Source organism: Sturnira hondurensis, unplaced genomic scaffold, assembly GCF_014824575.4.
Source record: "Sturnira hondurensis isolate 20B ecotype Veracruz unplaced genomic scaffold, ASM1482457v3 Scaffold0009935, whole genome shotgun sequence".
In the NCBI taxonomy this organism is placed as follows: domain Eukaryota; kingdom Metazoa; phylum Chordata; class Mammalia; order Chiroptera; family Phyllostomidae; genus Sturnira; species Sturnira hondurensis.
In genome coordinates this window covers 3,712,812-3,728,817 of record NW_028082566.1, presented here as the reverse complement: position 1 = coordinate 3,728,817, position 16,006 = coordinate 3,712,812, and the positions used below count along the sequence as shown (strand labels likewise).

Genomic DNA, 16,006 nt, shown 5'->3' with positions numbered 1-16,006 from the left:
ATTTAGTAGAATGGAATGACTCAATGAGAACTTAAACAAAGAGATAGCATAAAAAAGGGAAACAAATAATAAAAAGGAATCTTTCAGAAATTAAGAATACAATATTTAAAATAAAGAATGCCAGAAGGAATCAATGGTAAGTTAGATGAAGCAGAGAATCAAATCAGTGATTTGGGAAAACAAAATTAGCAAGAAAAACCCAATCACAATAGCAAAAAGAAAAGAAAAATTTTAATGAGGACAGTTTAAGAGACCTCTGGGACAACATCAAGCACAGCCAAATCCACAACATATGGGTGCCAGAAAAGGAAGAAAGAGAGCAAAGGCTTGAGGATTTACTCTAAGAAATAATGACTAAAGACTTCTCTAACCTGGTGAAAAAAAAAAGGACACACAAGTCCCAAAAAGGTCCAAACCAAAACATGTCACAATTAAAATGGCAAAGGTTAAAGAAAAAGAGAGAATCTTAAAAACAGCAGGAGACAGACAGTTACCTACAAGAGGCTTCCCATAAAACTGTCAGCTAATTTCTCAACAGAAACATTTCAGGCCAGAAGGGACTGGCACAGAATATCGAAAGTTCTGAAAGGCAAGAACTGCATTGTAAAATTACTATTTTTAAGATTTTATTTTTTTATTTTTAGAGAGAAGGGAAGGGAATGAGAAAGAGAGGGAGAGAAACATCAATGTGTGGTTGCTTCTTGCGTGCCTCCTACTGGACACCTGACCTGAAACCCAGGCATGTCCCCTGACTGGGAATCAAACTGGTGACCCTTTGATTCATAGGCTGGCGCTCAATCCACTGAGCCACACCAGCCAGGGCTGTAAAATTATTTTCTGTTGTTTTGTTGCTCTCTTTACTATTCTTCCATTATCTGTTTTTTTTTAATTGTTCCCATTACATTGTTGTGCACATTGATAGTGCTGCAAAAACCCATTTTAACTTAGTAGTAAATATTTATACTCTTTCTATAAATATCTATATTTATTCTCTCTGTTAACCTAGTGGAAACTGTAAATAATTAAAAATTAACTCCACTAAAATCAGCATCATTTTTTGGTTCATTTTTTACAGGTAGAAGAGATGGCAGTGGATTAGGTATGGTGGGTGAAAACAAGGGAGGGGTCAATATTATTACAGTTTTTCAAGTCCGCAAACTTTGGATTATGGTAATGCCTAGAGATTAATATTCAAGGGGTGTATATCAGTAGAATAAGAGCAGATGGAAAGATACAAAGACATTTGTCTGGTCTCACACTGATGAACAGACCCTGTTCAGACTCTCAGACTATGCGCCCTCCCACTACCCCAGCTTCCGAGGAGGCTCCCCTGGACTCTTCAGGCCACTCTGTAATTTAGCAATCAAACAGCTGACCTTGGCAAAGAAAAGGGCTTCCAGGACCCTATTCCTATGGTACAGCTCTCACCTATTTTGATAGTTGATGAAAAATTGTAATATCAACCCAGGCAGTCTCACCATGAAATAAAACCTATGAGAGGAAAGGCCAATTTAATGCTGAAGCAGACGATTAATTCAAAATTGTAAATAATTAGACTCAGCCTCCTCTTTATAAAATAAAAAGTTAACTCTAAAGGTCTTTTCCATCCCTAAGCCTTCTAATATTATCTCATACCAAAATTAGAAATTAATTTATATTCTAATTTGACTGATGACATTCTAATTGAGTCAAATAAAATACATAGTAAAGTGATCAAAAATTGAAATTTACACTATAAATGTTTATTTAAATTAGATAGTTCTGCTGTTGAGTTGGTGAAAGTCATCAATATCTGAACATGGAATAAAGCAGACAATTTAATCTGTATGACAAGGAGATCACAATATATGATCTTAATATAAAATCTAAGATGTCTGCAAATAGTGAAAAAAGAGACAGAAAATGACAGCTTAATTAGTTACTCATTGCCTGACATTTTACTATAGAAATAAAAGCTCTAATATTATGGAAAACAATTTCATAATTCTGAGTGAAAGGTGGAAATGAGGAGATCTAAAACCACTGATGGAGAATGGAGTGTTTATTAGAAAGATGACGAAGCTATTTCAAATACTCTCTTCTACAGTTTTGAAATAACACAGCAAGAAGCTACTACTTTAAAGGTACTGTAATCTACCCTGTGAAAAATAATAAACAGTTCTTAACCTCAGGAATTTACCATTATGAAACACTTTTACAAATATGAAAGTTCACAAATACGAAAGATAAAGCAGAAACAAATCATTTCAATCTAAGTCATAATGCATTAGATATGTGACTAAAACTCCTAAATGGAAAACACAGCACATAGGAGAAAGGAATTAAATGAGCTTGGACGTATAACGAGAGATTTCAGACAAGTGATAGCATTTAACTTGGGCTTGAACAGAAAACCAGCAGCAAAAACGAACACAGACGGGCTTTCAAAGCGGGAGGCCATCTAAGCAAGTTTATGGTAACAGGAGAGCTCAGGGCAAACCCGGAAACATCCCAACATCTATCTCCAAATATTTCTTAGCAAAGGGCCAATGTGAAATGTTTATATCATTTTATTTTTATTGAAAATGAGAAAAATCTTTTTCCCCCTTGAAATACAGATCTGAGAGATTCCCAAAATCACTCCAGGTAAGCGGAAGTATATAACAAAATATATTAAGGAGAATTAAATATTGTTCTATAAACATTTAAGTTTCTCATTAAGTCACATCACCTGGCAAACACATTAGTACATAATAAATACTCCAAAATAACTTCTTTGAAAATGGATTAATAGAATTTCCTTCCTTTGGGTCATAAATATAACCATACAGAAGTCAAAAAAAAAGATAATCACTTCAGGTATCAGATACATATATAATTCAATCAATCCTTCATGAGGACAGAATCATAGATTGGAAGGGAAAAGGGGTTAAAAAACTCACAAGCTGCAACTGAGAAAACCATTACCTAAAACTTTCATAGGTAGAAGAAAAATTGGTATGTCAATAACAAACGTGTACATTATGATATTCCATTATCGACATTTCTTAAGTCTCAAAGACGTGACAGGTAGTGGAATGAGAAAAGAGTCTGAATTTTGCCTATTGAATATGTTTTCAGGAGTCAGCTACAAGCACATAGAGGGCTATTTTAAGAGAAAGATTAATTAGAATAAGAAATTTAAAATAAATGAAAAAAATACAAAAGGTTTACACATGTTCCTCCTAAATGAGTTATAATGGCGTAGACAACTTACAAGTAAGTTCTTGCGTGAAGCCCTGGAATCACTTATTTCACATCATGATGATGCAGAATCACAGAAACAAGACGTCAAGTGCATTTACCAAATATTAGCTTCAAAGATCATTAAAATTTACAGCATCCATACACATTTCACAGATAAATGAAGTTTCCACTTATTATAAGTATCACCATTTAAAATGACTAGATTTGCTCAAATACAGAGTAATAGTAACTTGAAGCTCTTTCTCTCCCTGTTCAGCAGACATCACAGGCTGAGCCCTTGCATCAAATCACCATCTGACAGTGAGCTACTTGGTGGCCTGTTTGCAATCAGTTTCACATCAGAGCCACATGGTTTTGATGCAGTGCTGTTCCACTACTGCTTCTGTATTTTAAATTGAGCTACACAAATGTAGGAGACCATTATGCATGGTGTGGACCCAGTTCCCACTCCGAGCCAGATGCACAGGACCCACGACCATGGATAGGTTCTCCCGAGGGGGATCAGGCCTGCTATATGCCTAGGCCACTTTGAGTCTAGCTTTTTGCTAAAAACTCCCTCCCAGATTTGTGGCGTTTACTACAAAGTAACTTCCTAAAATCCGTGCTAAACCTTCCTAGGACCAGTGTAACCAGTCCAACCACTTTTCCCTTTTCATTTGCAAATATCCCTCTTCTGTGATGTGATTAGTAGCATTGGATTCTTTGTTTTCTGTAAAAAGTAACCGCCTAAGGCAACCTGTGCATAGTAAATGAGGACCATCAGGTAATGTGATGAGAAACCCAATAAAGGCCAAGCCAAGCTATCCCTTTTCCTCCATTGGAGTCGGTAGTCCATGTGAATGTTTCATTTCATCCATAATGACGTGGACACTGTGGGCCAGTGTCCCCATCACACAAAGTCAGCTGAAGCACAAGCAACTGAAGCTTGTTAAGGTTACCTCCACTGATTGTCTTGTAACCCAGACTAGGCGGTTTCTCAACACTTCAGATTTTCAATTGTTAAAATGAGATTTAAATATTCTTTCTTCACATCCCTTGAAGAAATGGTGGGAATCCTGGGGATGATTTAAGTAAAGTGGTTTAACTTGCAGGAAATCAAGTACATTTAAACTGATTATTCATACCAAGGTCAAATAATGCCTCTGCACTCTCACGCCATTGCCAGTGTGTTTAAACAAAAAAGGACAATGACTAGGTTTCTTCTATTCTAGATGAGTTCAAGGGACCTAATTTCGTGTCAGCTGGTTACTTGCTCAACAACATTATCATTTTTGTATAGCATCAAATACAAGAAATACAAGACATGTTCACTTCAGAAATAATTTCAAGCTGATGAACTGAGTCAAACACACCATCAGAATTCTGACTCAAGATCACACCACTTCTAAAAGCTCCTAATCTGCGAATGTCATCACCTCGACTATCTGAAGTACCGGAGCTAATGAAACAGGATGTGATTGTAAGCAAGTAACCCTTTCAAGCATTTTCTACCTTGCATTTTTGAGCAAAATATTCTCTCCAGATTGAAAGACCAGATTATTTCTTGGTTTCTTGTGGTCAAATTCATACACAAAATACAAATGTCTGAAGACTTTTTCCACATTTTATAAGGGGACAATTCTAAATTAATGTTGAATGCAGGCAAAACATTCCATCTGATACGAAGTTACTTAGGGTGCCTGCTGTATGCTTTACTGAACTCTGCACGGTGCTGTCCCTATGTTGATATAGGGCACTTGGTATGTAGCTAGTTGAATTGAGATGTGCTGTACAGGTAAAATACACATCAGATTCCAAAGATGTATAATTTAAACAAATGTAAAATTTCTCAGTAATTTTCATATTGACCCAATATTAAATGATAATATTTTGAACATATAGGATTAAATAAAATATACTATCACATTAATTTCACTGGTTTCATTTTAATGTTGCCACAAGCAAATTTAAAATTGCATGTGGCTCACCTTATGGAAAATGCTAGTCTAGACTGTCAAAAATGTACAATGCAAATAACATTCCCTAAAAGGGTGATACATGTACAGGATTTGCACCAAGTATTAAATACGAGGAAACAAATATTAAGAATAGAAAACAATCTCTGCTGGTTATTACACTGTATTATGAAATACAGGAGCATCATATATTCCACTCCGATTTAAGGAAAGAACTTGAGAAATTATGTCAGATAAACAAAAATACATGAAAACAAGTATAGTAACCTCATATTATTTTACCACACACAACTACAAGCTGGAGTACCAACATGTATAAGACTCTATCTATACAGTGACTATTATTACTGCATTATAAAACTAGTATTTGGATTTTATACCTTTTATACATCATTTTTACTGGACACTAATGCTTTTTAAGTTTCATATATATTATTTAGGTGAAAAGGTTTTCAAGAATTATTTAATCATGATTTTAATTTTGCTTTTTGTATGTCATCCACAAACTGATAATCTTGCTAACTTTTAAAAATGCTGCTTTAGTGCACATGGATTATACAGAATTATACACTGAATTTCTTCATACAAAACGTAGAGCTATATTTTGGATTAAAGAAAGAACATCTTATACCAATGTTAAGAAGTTACTAGAGCACTTGTAAAATCACAATACTTTCCTCTATTTATTCTACTAATCAGATTCCTTTCTAAAGAATGTTTAAAGTTCTTTCACTCTTCAGACTTCTTTCCAATGTGCTGTTAACAATGGCACATTGAAGTGAAGTTTAAAAACTAATCAACATGGTATGAACCAGTAGCAATCTTTCCCCCAAAGACTGATGATCCAATGATAACATGAGCTTAGAAAATCTCTTATCTAAAGATCTCCCTTGTTTCTAAATCCATGTCTCAAAAAGTAAATTATCATTTTTATTGGAAAAACTTTCCCCAGTCTGAAGATCCGAATCCTTCAGTTCTTTTAACTACCTTTCACAAATAACCCCTTTCTCTATCTCTATTTTTCTCCCTAACTCTATCCCTCTCACTTGCTCCTGATCTCACTTTACTTCTCATTGTCACAATCTAAAACAGCTCCTTTATATATTTCACTGGCCCATTCAATGTCTGCTAGTATTCTTTCAAAATGTATAATAATCATTTCTCTCCACTTAACTTCTTATAACATAAAACTTGCTTCCTAGGAATGTTTCATCCACTATTCAGATAGCATTAAATGTCAGATGACATACTGCTGTACTTTCTTAAATAGTCCTTGAATTCTTCATAATTACCACATTATCAATTAACAAGGAATCCTGGAGTAAGGACAGTGCCCACAGTTGAAGGCTTTTATTTATGTGCCAGAATTCACAATTATAATACTGTAGAAATATACAGTGTAGTGTTATGAGTGCACTCTTGGAAGCATACTGCCAGAGGGTTCAGGTCCCGGCTCTGCCATTTATTAGTTATGTGACCTTAGGCCTATTACTTCTTTGCCTCAATTTCTTTATCTGTAAAATGATATCAATATAGTTCTTATCTCTTATTGTAAAAATTAAATGGGGAATAACATGAAAAATGCTTAGAGAATACCGGGCACACTGGAGACAACCAATAGGTCACAATCTGTATAAAAATGTTCAAAATTCCAACATCAAAAGAAAAAACAATTAAATTCCAAGGTAACTGATCTTCAAAGCTATTCAACAATTTTGCGACTCAGAAGTAGAAGAAAGACAACAGGAGAATCATAAAAACTCACCTTTCAAAGCAAGACAATAAAATGTGTATAATTTTTGAAAATTTGGATTGAATTGTCATGGCTACACAAGAAGTTGGAATTTATACCCCTCATTTCTAAGTTGTTCAATTAAAATCTTTTCTGTAATTTCCTATAATTACTAGGGAAAAGCCAAACTTTTGCCCATTCTCAATTAAAATGTTTATGATTCATCATAAGAATGTATATCATATTACCCTAGATTTATATCATCTTAGTATATTATGTAAGGCATAAAACCCTACCATACTCAGATTGGCATTAGTTCTTTTTCCATTATTCTGAGCAGCAAAACTCATTTTCTCAGTAAATAAAGTTTAGTGAAGCAATGAAGCATCAGTCCCTATGGGAAAACGCAAGGTTTTCTTGTGAGGTTTCTTCAGAATGCATGTAGAATTCATGTAAAGAAAACCTAAATAATTAGTTAAATGAATAATCTGACAGAGACGTAAAGATCAAAAAGACACAGCGTTGCTCGTCTCTAAGAGTAAACGTCAAACAACATTAGGCCACTTGGCATTGTCATGTTTGGGATGTAACTTGAAACTGCAACCACTGAGTCTTATATAACTGTTTGGTAGCTGTTGAAGTTTGGAGTATGACCTCTACGTCTCTCTCGATCCTCCCTTATCACTCCTTAGAAAGGAGAAAATACTAATTGGGCCTAATTCCAAGACATCTAATGGACCACGTGTGTGAGTGTGTGGGAAAATGGCACAAGGTGCATGCACGAGGCGCTGCAATTAGGCATTTTCCCACCTGAGCAGCAGAAGGGATGAGGGGAAGTGGCCCTTTAGAACAGGACAGGCTTGTTGATCAAACTTGTTCATGTACGAACAAGAGTGCTCAGGTATCCAGACCCTTGGAGCTTGGCTGCTGATCTGCATATAATGCAGAGAGAAAGGACTTGATCTTGAGCTTTAACTTCATGCTTCAGCTCCATTTACCAGTGACCTCTGAGAGGGAGTTTAGGGCATGTAGCCAAGTGAAGTTAAGTGCTCTTTGTCTTCCCACTTGGCCTTGGTATATTCAGTCCCTGGAACTACCCGTGGAGACAGTTATCTAGGCCAGCAATTGTCAACCTTTTTCTTCTAATAGCACACATATACTAATTACCAAAACCTTGTGGCATACTAGATAATACACTATATTTTTTGCTGATCTGATCAAAAATATGTATAATTTTGATTCATTCACACCAGACAGCTATTGTGCTGGTTGTTGTAATTTTTTTTTTATTTGACAGTCTAAGAGAAAAGAGGTCAGTGCCCCTGACTAAATAGTCAGGTATTTAATGTTTTAAAAATTCTTGTGGTACATCAGTTGAAAATCACTGATCTAGACCAAGGTGAGAATTTCTGGGTACCCTAGTTTTAACAACATTTAAAAACACCTCAGTATTGATCCTACTTGAAACCGTAGAAACAGTGAAAAAACACTTAACAAGAAAAAAATAGTACATTCTCTCTCTCTCTTTTTTTAATCTTTAACAGCTGCTGTGATACGCAGAGGGAAACCATAGTTGCAGAACTCTGCATAACTATTTGTATGGCAATCACCAGATGCAATTGTAGCATTTTCTTTTGTTGTTGGTTTGTGAGGGGTATGTCTTTTGGGGAAGAAAGGGTGGATGCTCAGTTGTGTTCCCATGAACGATATGGGATATAAAGATTATAGAAAACTTCAGAAATTATAAAATAGAGAAATTTAATAATCATTACTCTACAGCTACAAAACTAGATATCTGTAAGTTGGAGACAATGAGAAATCATCAGATCCAAATTTATTATGTTACTGGAAATGAAGAAGATCTCTATTTCAATGTCCCAGTTAAAGAAAATACACTTATTCTTAAAATCTCATGTAAACACTTCAGTAACATTTGGAAAACACAAGATAAAATTAAAGTTCAAAAACAATCATTTTAGCATACTTGCTCCTTAAAGCATATTCAGTTTCAAGAGCAAGAATAAAAGAAAAGACAACGTCTTACCTGCCGTCTCGATCCCAGTCATACACCTCTACTTTGATTGTTCTGTCCACGGGAAAACAGACACAAAAAGTCACTTAGTAAGATAGAAATAATATATGATTAAGAATCTAAAGATAAGTTGTGGTTTTTTCATATAAAATAGTATATATGCCTGAAGGTCTTACAAAATAGATTGAAGTTGCTTTCACTCATTGTATTGCTATCACTCAATTTGTGTCTTAATGTAAGTTTCTAAAATCTGCATGGATTCTTCAGAGGGAGGAGGGAAAGTATCTGGGAGCGATGGGTGGTTTGACAGGGCTCCTTCCTCAACAGGGAGGCATCCAGCTACTCCTGAAAAACCTTGTTAGAGCAGGATGTCTCATCCCAGCATGGAGTAGAACCACACGACCAGCTTGCTAAAACACAGATTGCTGGACCTCATGCCCAGAGTTGCTGGTTCAGGAAGCTTGGGTTGGGCCTGAGATCCTGAATTTCTTCAAGTCTAATCAAGTGATGCCGACCCACATTATGAAGATAGCTTCCTAAGAGAAAGAATGACTAATTAAGTCATAATCCTATTAAATGAATAAAATGACAGTCAAGTAGTATGATAAATGTTTAGATAAAAATAATAGCATACCAATAATAAACAGTTCCTTCCATACTAGTTAATAGAATAAATTTCCACTTTTCTACTATACAAGTAATAAAATAAATAGATTGATTTTTTTCCTTTCTATTTATTTGCTTTCCTTCTGGGGTGAATAGGGTTTTTATAATATAATACTATAAGAAAACTTTCTTAAGAAAGAGCATTGATGCTAAGAAGTTTTCAGGCACATTGCAGAAAGACCCCCACGACTACTTGTAAAACACTGGAATCTCCCTGTTCTACATCTACAGAACTTGGATGATCCAGCAACCATAAGAACAGTGTTGCCAAACAGCATTTTCAAGAGTTTACAGGGTTGATAATGTATCTAGCCATAGTCCTATATTTCACCTATTCCTTTATTCAAATCCAGAGAGACGACAAGTGAAAGCCTTGAGGCAGTGAAAATTCTGGAATGACTTTTGAATGATATGTTTAAAGTTAGACCAACAGTCAATAGGTTTTTAGCACGTTCTACATTTTTGTTCTTGGAGAAACAGTTTAGCCATTTTTAATTTGCCAAATTATTCCTCTTCCTCCAAATCACTGTGGATTTAAAGAAAAAAGTTATTTTTTAAATTCTAGATAAATCAATCATTCTTTTGTGAATACAAATTCACATCGGTGAAGAAGCCACCTTAATTTTTTTAAATTGAATTAGGATTATTGCATACAAAATCTCTAGGGAATAATCAAAGTTCTCAGAAGAGTCCCTTATTTTACCTGTCATAGTCGCCGTTACACAACGCTCTGACTGAGATCTTAAATGCTTGCCAAACAGGATTCAGAGTGTTTTTCACAACTTCTGTTTTATGACAAATTGTAAAACTGTAAAAAAAAAAAAATTCTCAGTTATTTTCATGATTCAAGTATGATATATTATTTTAGTTGTCATTCTTCCCTTTCTCTTTGTGCAGAATAAATGTTGTCAATCCCTTTGCTGCTGCTATATTATTTAATATGGGATTTGTGGTATTAAAACGTTAAAGATTAGCTCACTAACACAAAGCAATACTATTTTGAATTGAATTTACATAAGTGATCTTCTGCAAATTCAGTAAGTTCTAAAGCTGTTTTGTAAACAGTCTCTAAAACTTGAGATGGGATATTAAGACAGTGAAAAATACCTGTGGGTCACTAAAAACATGATGGTCATCAAACCCTAAGGGAAGTGTTTCTGGAGGGCTGGGGACAAACGCTGGGTTTGAATTGGTTTGAGAACATGAGAAATTGAGACTGAGTACGTAAACAACATTTTGGGGGACTTCAACTTTAAAAAGAAAACGAGAAATTGGGGGTAGCTTAAGGGGAATGATTGGTCAAGTGAAAGGTTTTGTTGTTGTTAGTTTTTAATTCTTTTTTTCAAAAAGGAGGAAATAACGGCAAGCTTGTGTGCTGAAGGAAAACATCCACCAGAGAGGAACCAATGTGTGATGTGTGACAGAAAGAGGAGAAAGGCCAGAGCATGGCGGTCCTCAGGGCGAGGAAAGCAGAGCCAGGCCACCGATGCGGGAGTTGCCCTTGGGAGCACGGAGAGTCACACTTCAGGAGCACCAAGGAAGAAGCCACAGTACCACAGCATGGGGTGGCTGCTGTGACAAGGCCACATGGAAGTTCTCTAACTGCTTCCACTTTCTTATGATATTAGAAGCATGACCAGCAAAGAAGAAAGAGGTCAGAGTACCGAAATGTCTGGGAGAGAGGAAACATTGATGGATGAATGTAAAGGAGTAGGATCCCTGGGAGCCCAAGGCCATATTTAAATTAACACCAAGCATTTTAGTGAGACCTTCTTTATCTAAATGGTTGGTTCCATACATCTGAAGAATTCCGAGAGGGGCAGAAGATAGCAACTCAAGAATACACAAGAAAGAATAGATCCACAAAGCCTTAAACTCAGTTTTCTGATTCAATTTGTAGTGTTGTCTCCACCAAACCATTCAGTCTCCAAATGTTAATAGTCTTATAAATTTTCTTGCCTAATGTGAATTTATGCAGCAGTTCACAAACTACAAAATATTTAATGCACTTAACCCCCACAAGAAAAAAAATTTTTTTGAAAAGCATTTGAGTCCATTATGCTCCTTTCAGGCAAGAAGAGTTTGTTTCTTTTAAGATGTCAAATAGAACTATAATGTAAAGAGATCAAATATTTATTACAAAAACTATGGCATCATACCATCCCCTTCCTGGTAGTATCCTCACCCATCCAAAAAAACTCACGTTACTAAATTGAAAGAGCTCTGTGGTCAATATTCTTAGAGTTGACTTGCTTAAGCTATTTAGAAACCACTGGGGACAAAAGCTATTAAAATGATAAAGACTCAGGAAGGTATCATCAACATATTCAAGGCAAAGGGAAGAAAAACAAAGGGGATAAGAGAGAGGTAAGCAAGAAACAAAAACAGGGACCTAAATTTTAAAAAGCAAGAGTGCAGAAAAATGGTTCAGAAAAATTCATAGAGACAATATTATATATATTATTTTGTTTTAGACAGAGACATTGCCCTCCTTCTTAATATAATGCATACTTAAAGATCTACAAATGGGCTTTCTATTCTTCTCTTGTATCATATTCTACTATATGCCGAGTCTTTGATATAGAGACAGAAGATAGATGATAGATAGATAGATAGATAGATAGATGGATAGAGAGATAGGAGTGGGCAACTAACTGACCATCTTCAAACCCACATGCTCGACAATCTACTACTTCTTTTTGGCCTCTTCACTTATGGTTAAATCAAAACTGCTGTTATGGTCCTAGTATCACCAGCCACAGCAATTTAAGGCTTTGACACTTGAAACTTCTTTTAAGACAGTGACTCGTCTTCTTAGTTAGCTATTCACTAGCCAGGTAGTCATCTGTCTTCTATTACTCATTCCCACTCGCAGTACATTAAATGTGATATAGACAGAAAAATCTCACTAGAAGTTCCAATGCTAGTGTAACTAGTGAAAATTCTGGCAGGATTCTGATATAGCTCTTTCTAACATTCAGGAGTATTTTTATATAAATGTATAATTTTTGTGGATGTATTACAAATAGCATTATGAGAAAAAATCATTAAATAACATATATTAAAATACCTTAAATTAAGCCACTTGCCAAAAACCAGCTATTCCAAAGGAAAATTATTATCTAATTATAAATACAGGCCAAGTTACCATATTACTATGAAAGCAGAAAATAAAAATGTGTAATTATGCATTATTAATGTTTTTATGTATGCTTCTGGTGGAAATTAGTTTTACTCTTTTCTATAAAATGAGCCTCAAATACACTAGGCAACAGGCAATTTTTGGAGTAGCTCTCTATTCAAATAAATTCTAAAAATAAGGCTGAAATCATAGTAGTCAAAAAAGAGGCATACATAGAAAACTGAGGAGTAAATAAAATTTTACTCATTTAAAACAAAATGCATATATTAATGCATTAATAAATATGTCTTAATATATATACTTAGATCTAGCAGGTGAAATAGTTTTATGTGTGTAAATACATGTAGAAATTTTTCTGAAATGAGGCTCACCAAATTTTAGTAATGTTTTTAAATAATTTGAGGTTTTTGGGTTAGTTTTACTTTAATTCCTTAATATTTGTATTTCATTTCATGAATAAGTCATCATCAGACAAGCATAATAAATTTCTGCAATGTAACTCTTACCAGTAGCATTAAATATGTGATATATTGAACTAATCCTTTCTTTTTAAAGGTTTTATTTATTTATTTTTAGAGAGAGAGGAAGGGAGAGAGAAAGAGGGGGAGTGAAACATCAATTGGTGGTTGCCTCTCATGCGCCTCCTACTGTGGACCTGGCCCACAACCCAGGCATGAGCCCTGACTGGGAATCAAACTGGTGACACTTTGGTTTGCAGGTCTGCGCTCAGTCCACTGAGCTACACCAGCCAGGGTGAACTAATCTTTATGAACAAAGAAAACTAGAAGAATAAAAATAGAGAATTCAGGAAATAAGTAGTTCAGACAGGAGGAAACAAGGAATTCGTGTTCAAGAAATTCTGAGCTCATTCTTTTGTTTTTCTCTATCTTTGAAATGACTGGCAAATATGATTATTTTCTGTTGTCCAATATTTTTGGCATGGATGAAATCCATGTTCAGTTGCCAATGTTACTCTGATATCTTAATCACCAAAATAGAAGTATGTAAAATCCAATAATGACACCAAAATGAAATTAACCAACAATAGCCCAGTCCCTGAATCAAAAAATCCCATAATAATAAAGCATCATTTTCTACTGCCCAGTGTTTTCACTTTAAATAGCAAATGTTTTATTTTTATACATTCACACACTTACTAATAACATTAACATGTTAAAGAGTTTTTTTTAAGTGTAGCAGTAGGGACAAGTAATGATGAGTTTCTTTTTCATTCCTGTCTGCTCACTTTTAATTTCTAAATGATGTTTTCTCTTTAGCAAATGTTTCATTATACATAGTTAAGGAAAACTATATAAAAACACTATAGGATAATAGTTACAACAGCTGCTGATATTTAATTTTTTCTAAGGTGATAGTCAAGCTTTTAAATGGTTTTTGCATAGTAACAGTATAATACTCTCAACAACCCTATTACGTAGCTATGATTATTAGGACCATTTGATGAATGAGGGAACTGAGTCTCAGATGTAAAAACTTCCCCATGACACTCTTCTGTGCACCTCCACAGCACCTTTTACACACTGCTTGTATTCCACCTATGTTGTTTTACTCTAGCTATTTCTGTGAACGTATTTTCTACAACTTGAGTCTTTCAAGATCCTCTAGGAATGTCACATAAAGGTTGTTCAATAATATTTGCTTTCACAAATAAATGACAATAAATTTGTTTGTTTTTGTTTATAAAGAAAAGAAAACTTTCCTATGGTCTCAAAGCTATTTAGTAGTGGGGTCATGATTTAAACAATGGCAACAAAACCTTAGCGCATAATTCTGAACACTAAACTTTCACATAAATATTTATATTTAAATATGAATCAAAGAAGACAATAAAATATATTTAGTGGTAGAATCATACATATTAAATTATACTCTATAGCCATGGATACCTTTTCAAGCCACATAGAAACTAGTCTAATCATGACTGGTAAAAATATTCAGATTACTAGAATGTAGTGAAAAAATTTTATTCAATGTTAGATATTATTGGGAAAAAAAACTTCTAGTACTAAAAAAAAAATCAACCCATGAAGTCCAAATTCTTCTTCAAAAAAATAAAGTCTATAACAAAATACATTAAATGTCTACCAAAATATAATTCTCCCATACTGGTAAGGCAACATTATAATTTCATAGTAAGTAAAGAGGATGTGTTTCCATGAAGCTGAAAACCATTAATTTTAAATATTAAATATACATATAAAATGCTTAGGCAGTTAGGCATTGTTATTGAAATGTAAAAATCACATCAACTTTTAAAATACAAAAGTATTTTACTCTGTTTATCAATTTAATGAGTTCTGAGAAAAACAGTTTAAATAGCATCCTCACTATAGGGTTACAATGAATAAAATATAAATCTACCTGCCATCTTCATTACTTCGATAAAATACAAGAAAAGGATCTGATTTTCCAAAGAAGTCCTTCTTATCCAATTTGTTAGCACAAAATTGCATCAGAACAGCATCCTGGAAACAAAATTAATAAAATAGCTCAAATAACTAGAAACTGTAGATCACAAACAAGACTTGACAAGAAAACAAATTTGCCACTTTAATGCAAATGACCAAGTATGTGACATAAAATTGCTTTTTAAAGGCCTGTGGGACTGAAAAATTTACGTTGTACCTGTTTGATCTAGTAACAAAACTATAACTTTTTAGAAATCTGTAACATTCCTTTCCTGAAAAATGAAATTAAAGTAGATGACTCCAGGTACCCAATATCAAAATACAAATCTTCATTCATATCTCCAATTATCCGAGTACACATTTTTAGAACATAAGAATTTTTTTAATTCCTGAGAAAATGCGTATTCCACATCTACTCAGCACCATGTAGTAGATGCTAAGATGTGTTAGATGAGGAACAGCACAGACCCAGACCTCACAGTCGGCCATCCAGGGGGGAAACAACGCTCTTAATTATCCACAAGCCCTCTACAATGTCTCAGTAGCTACAGTGCACAATAATTTCTATTCATTGCACCTCAAAAAAAAGCAATGCACCTTCTTTTTCACTTTACTTTAATTTAATATAAAGATCTGTATGTTCATCACCATGTCAAACCAATCATTTGTTATCAATTTATATATACTCAAGCACCCATAATCCATGTGATTTAGCTTAAACAAACTGGTGTGCCATAAATCAAGAATATGAAATATTATTCAATCAGGTAGTATACACATTATTCAATTAGGTAGTATATACTTTTAAGGTAGAAAGTATATAGT

At 34.4% G+C, this 16,006-nt stretch overlaps 1 protein-coding gene across 2 annotated transcripts in view; it reads right to left on the bottom strand.

Moving 5' to 3' along the window:
• The window catches only part of CPNE8 (copine 8), a 178,683-nt gene that overhangs the window by 71,584 nt on the left and 91,093 nt on the right, over positions 1-16,006 (bottom strand). For both annotated transcript variants that reach the window (XM_037058176.1, XM_037058175.1), the window contains exons 8-10: positions 15,135-15,238; positions 10,314-10,418; positions 8,957-8,998 (exon numbers count right to left, since the gene is read on the bottom strand). In XM_037058176.1, the coding sequence (XP_036914071.1) occupies positions 8,957-8,998; positions 10,314-10,418; positions 15,135-15,238 (251 nt within the window). The remainder of the gene's footprint in view (positions 1-8,956; positions 8,999-10,313; positions 10,419-15,134; positions 15,239-16,006) is intronic.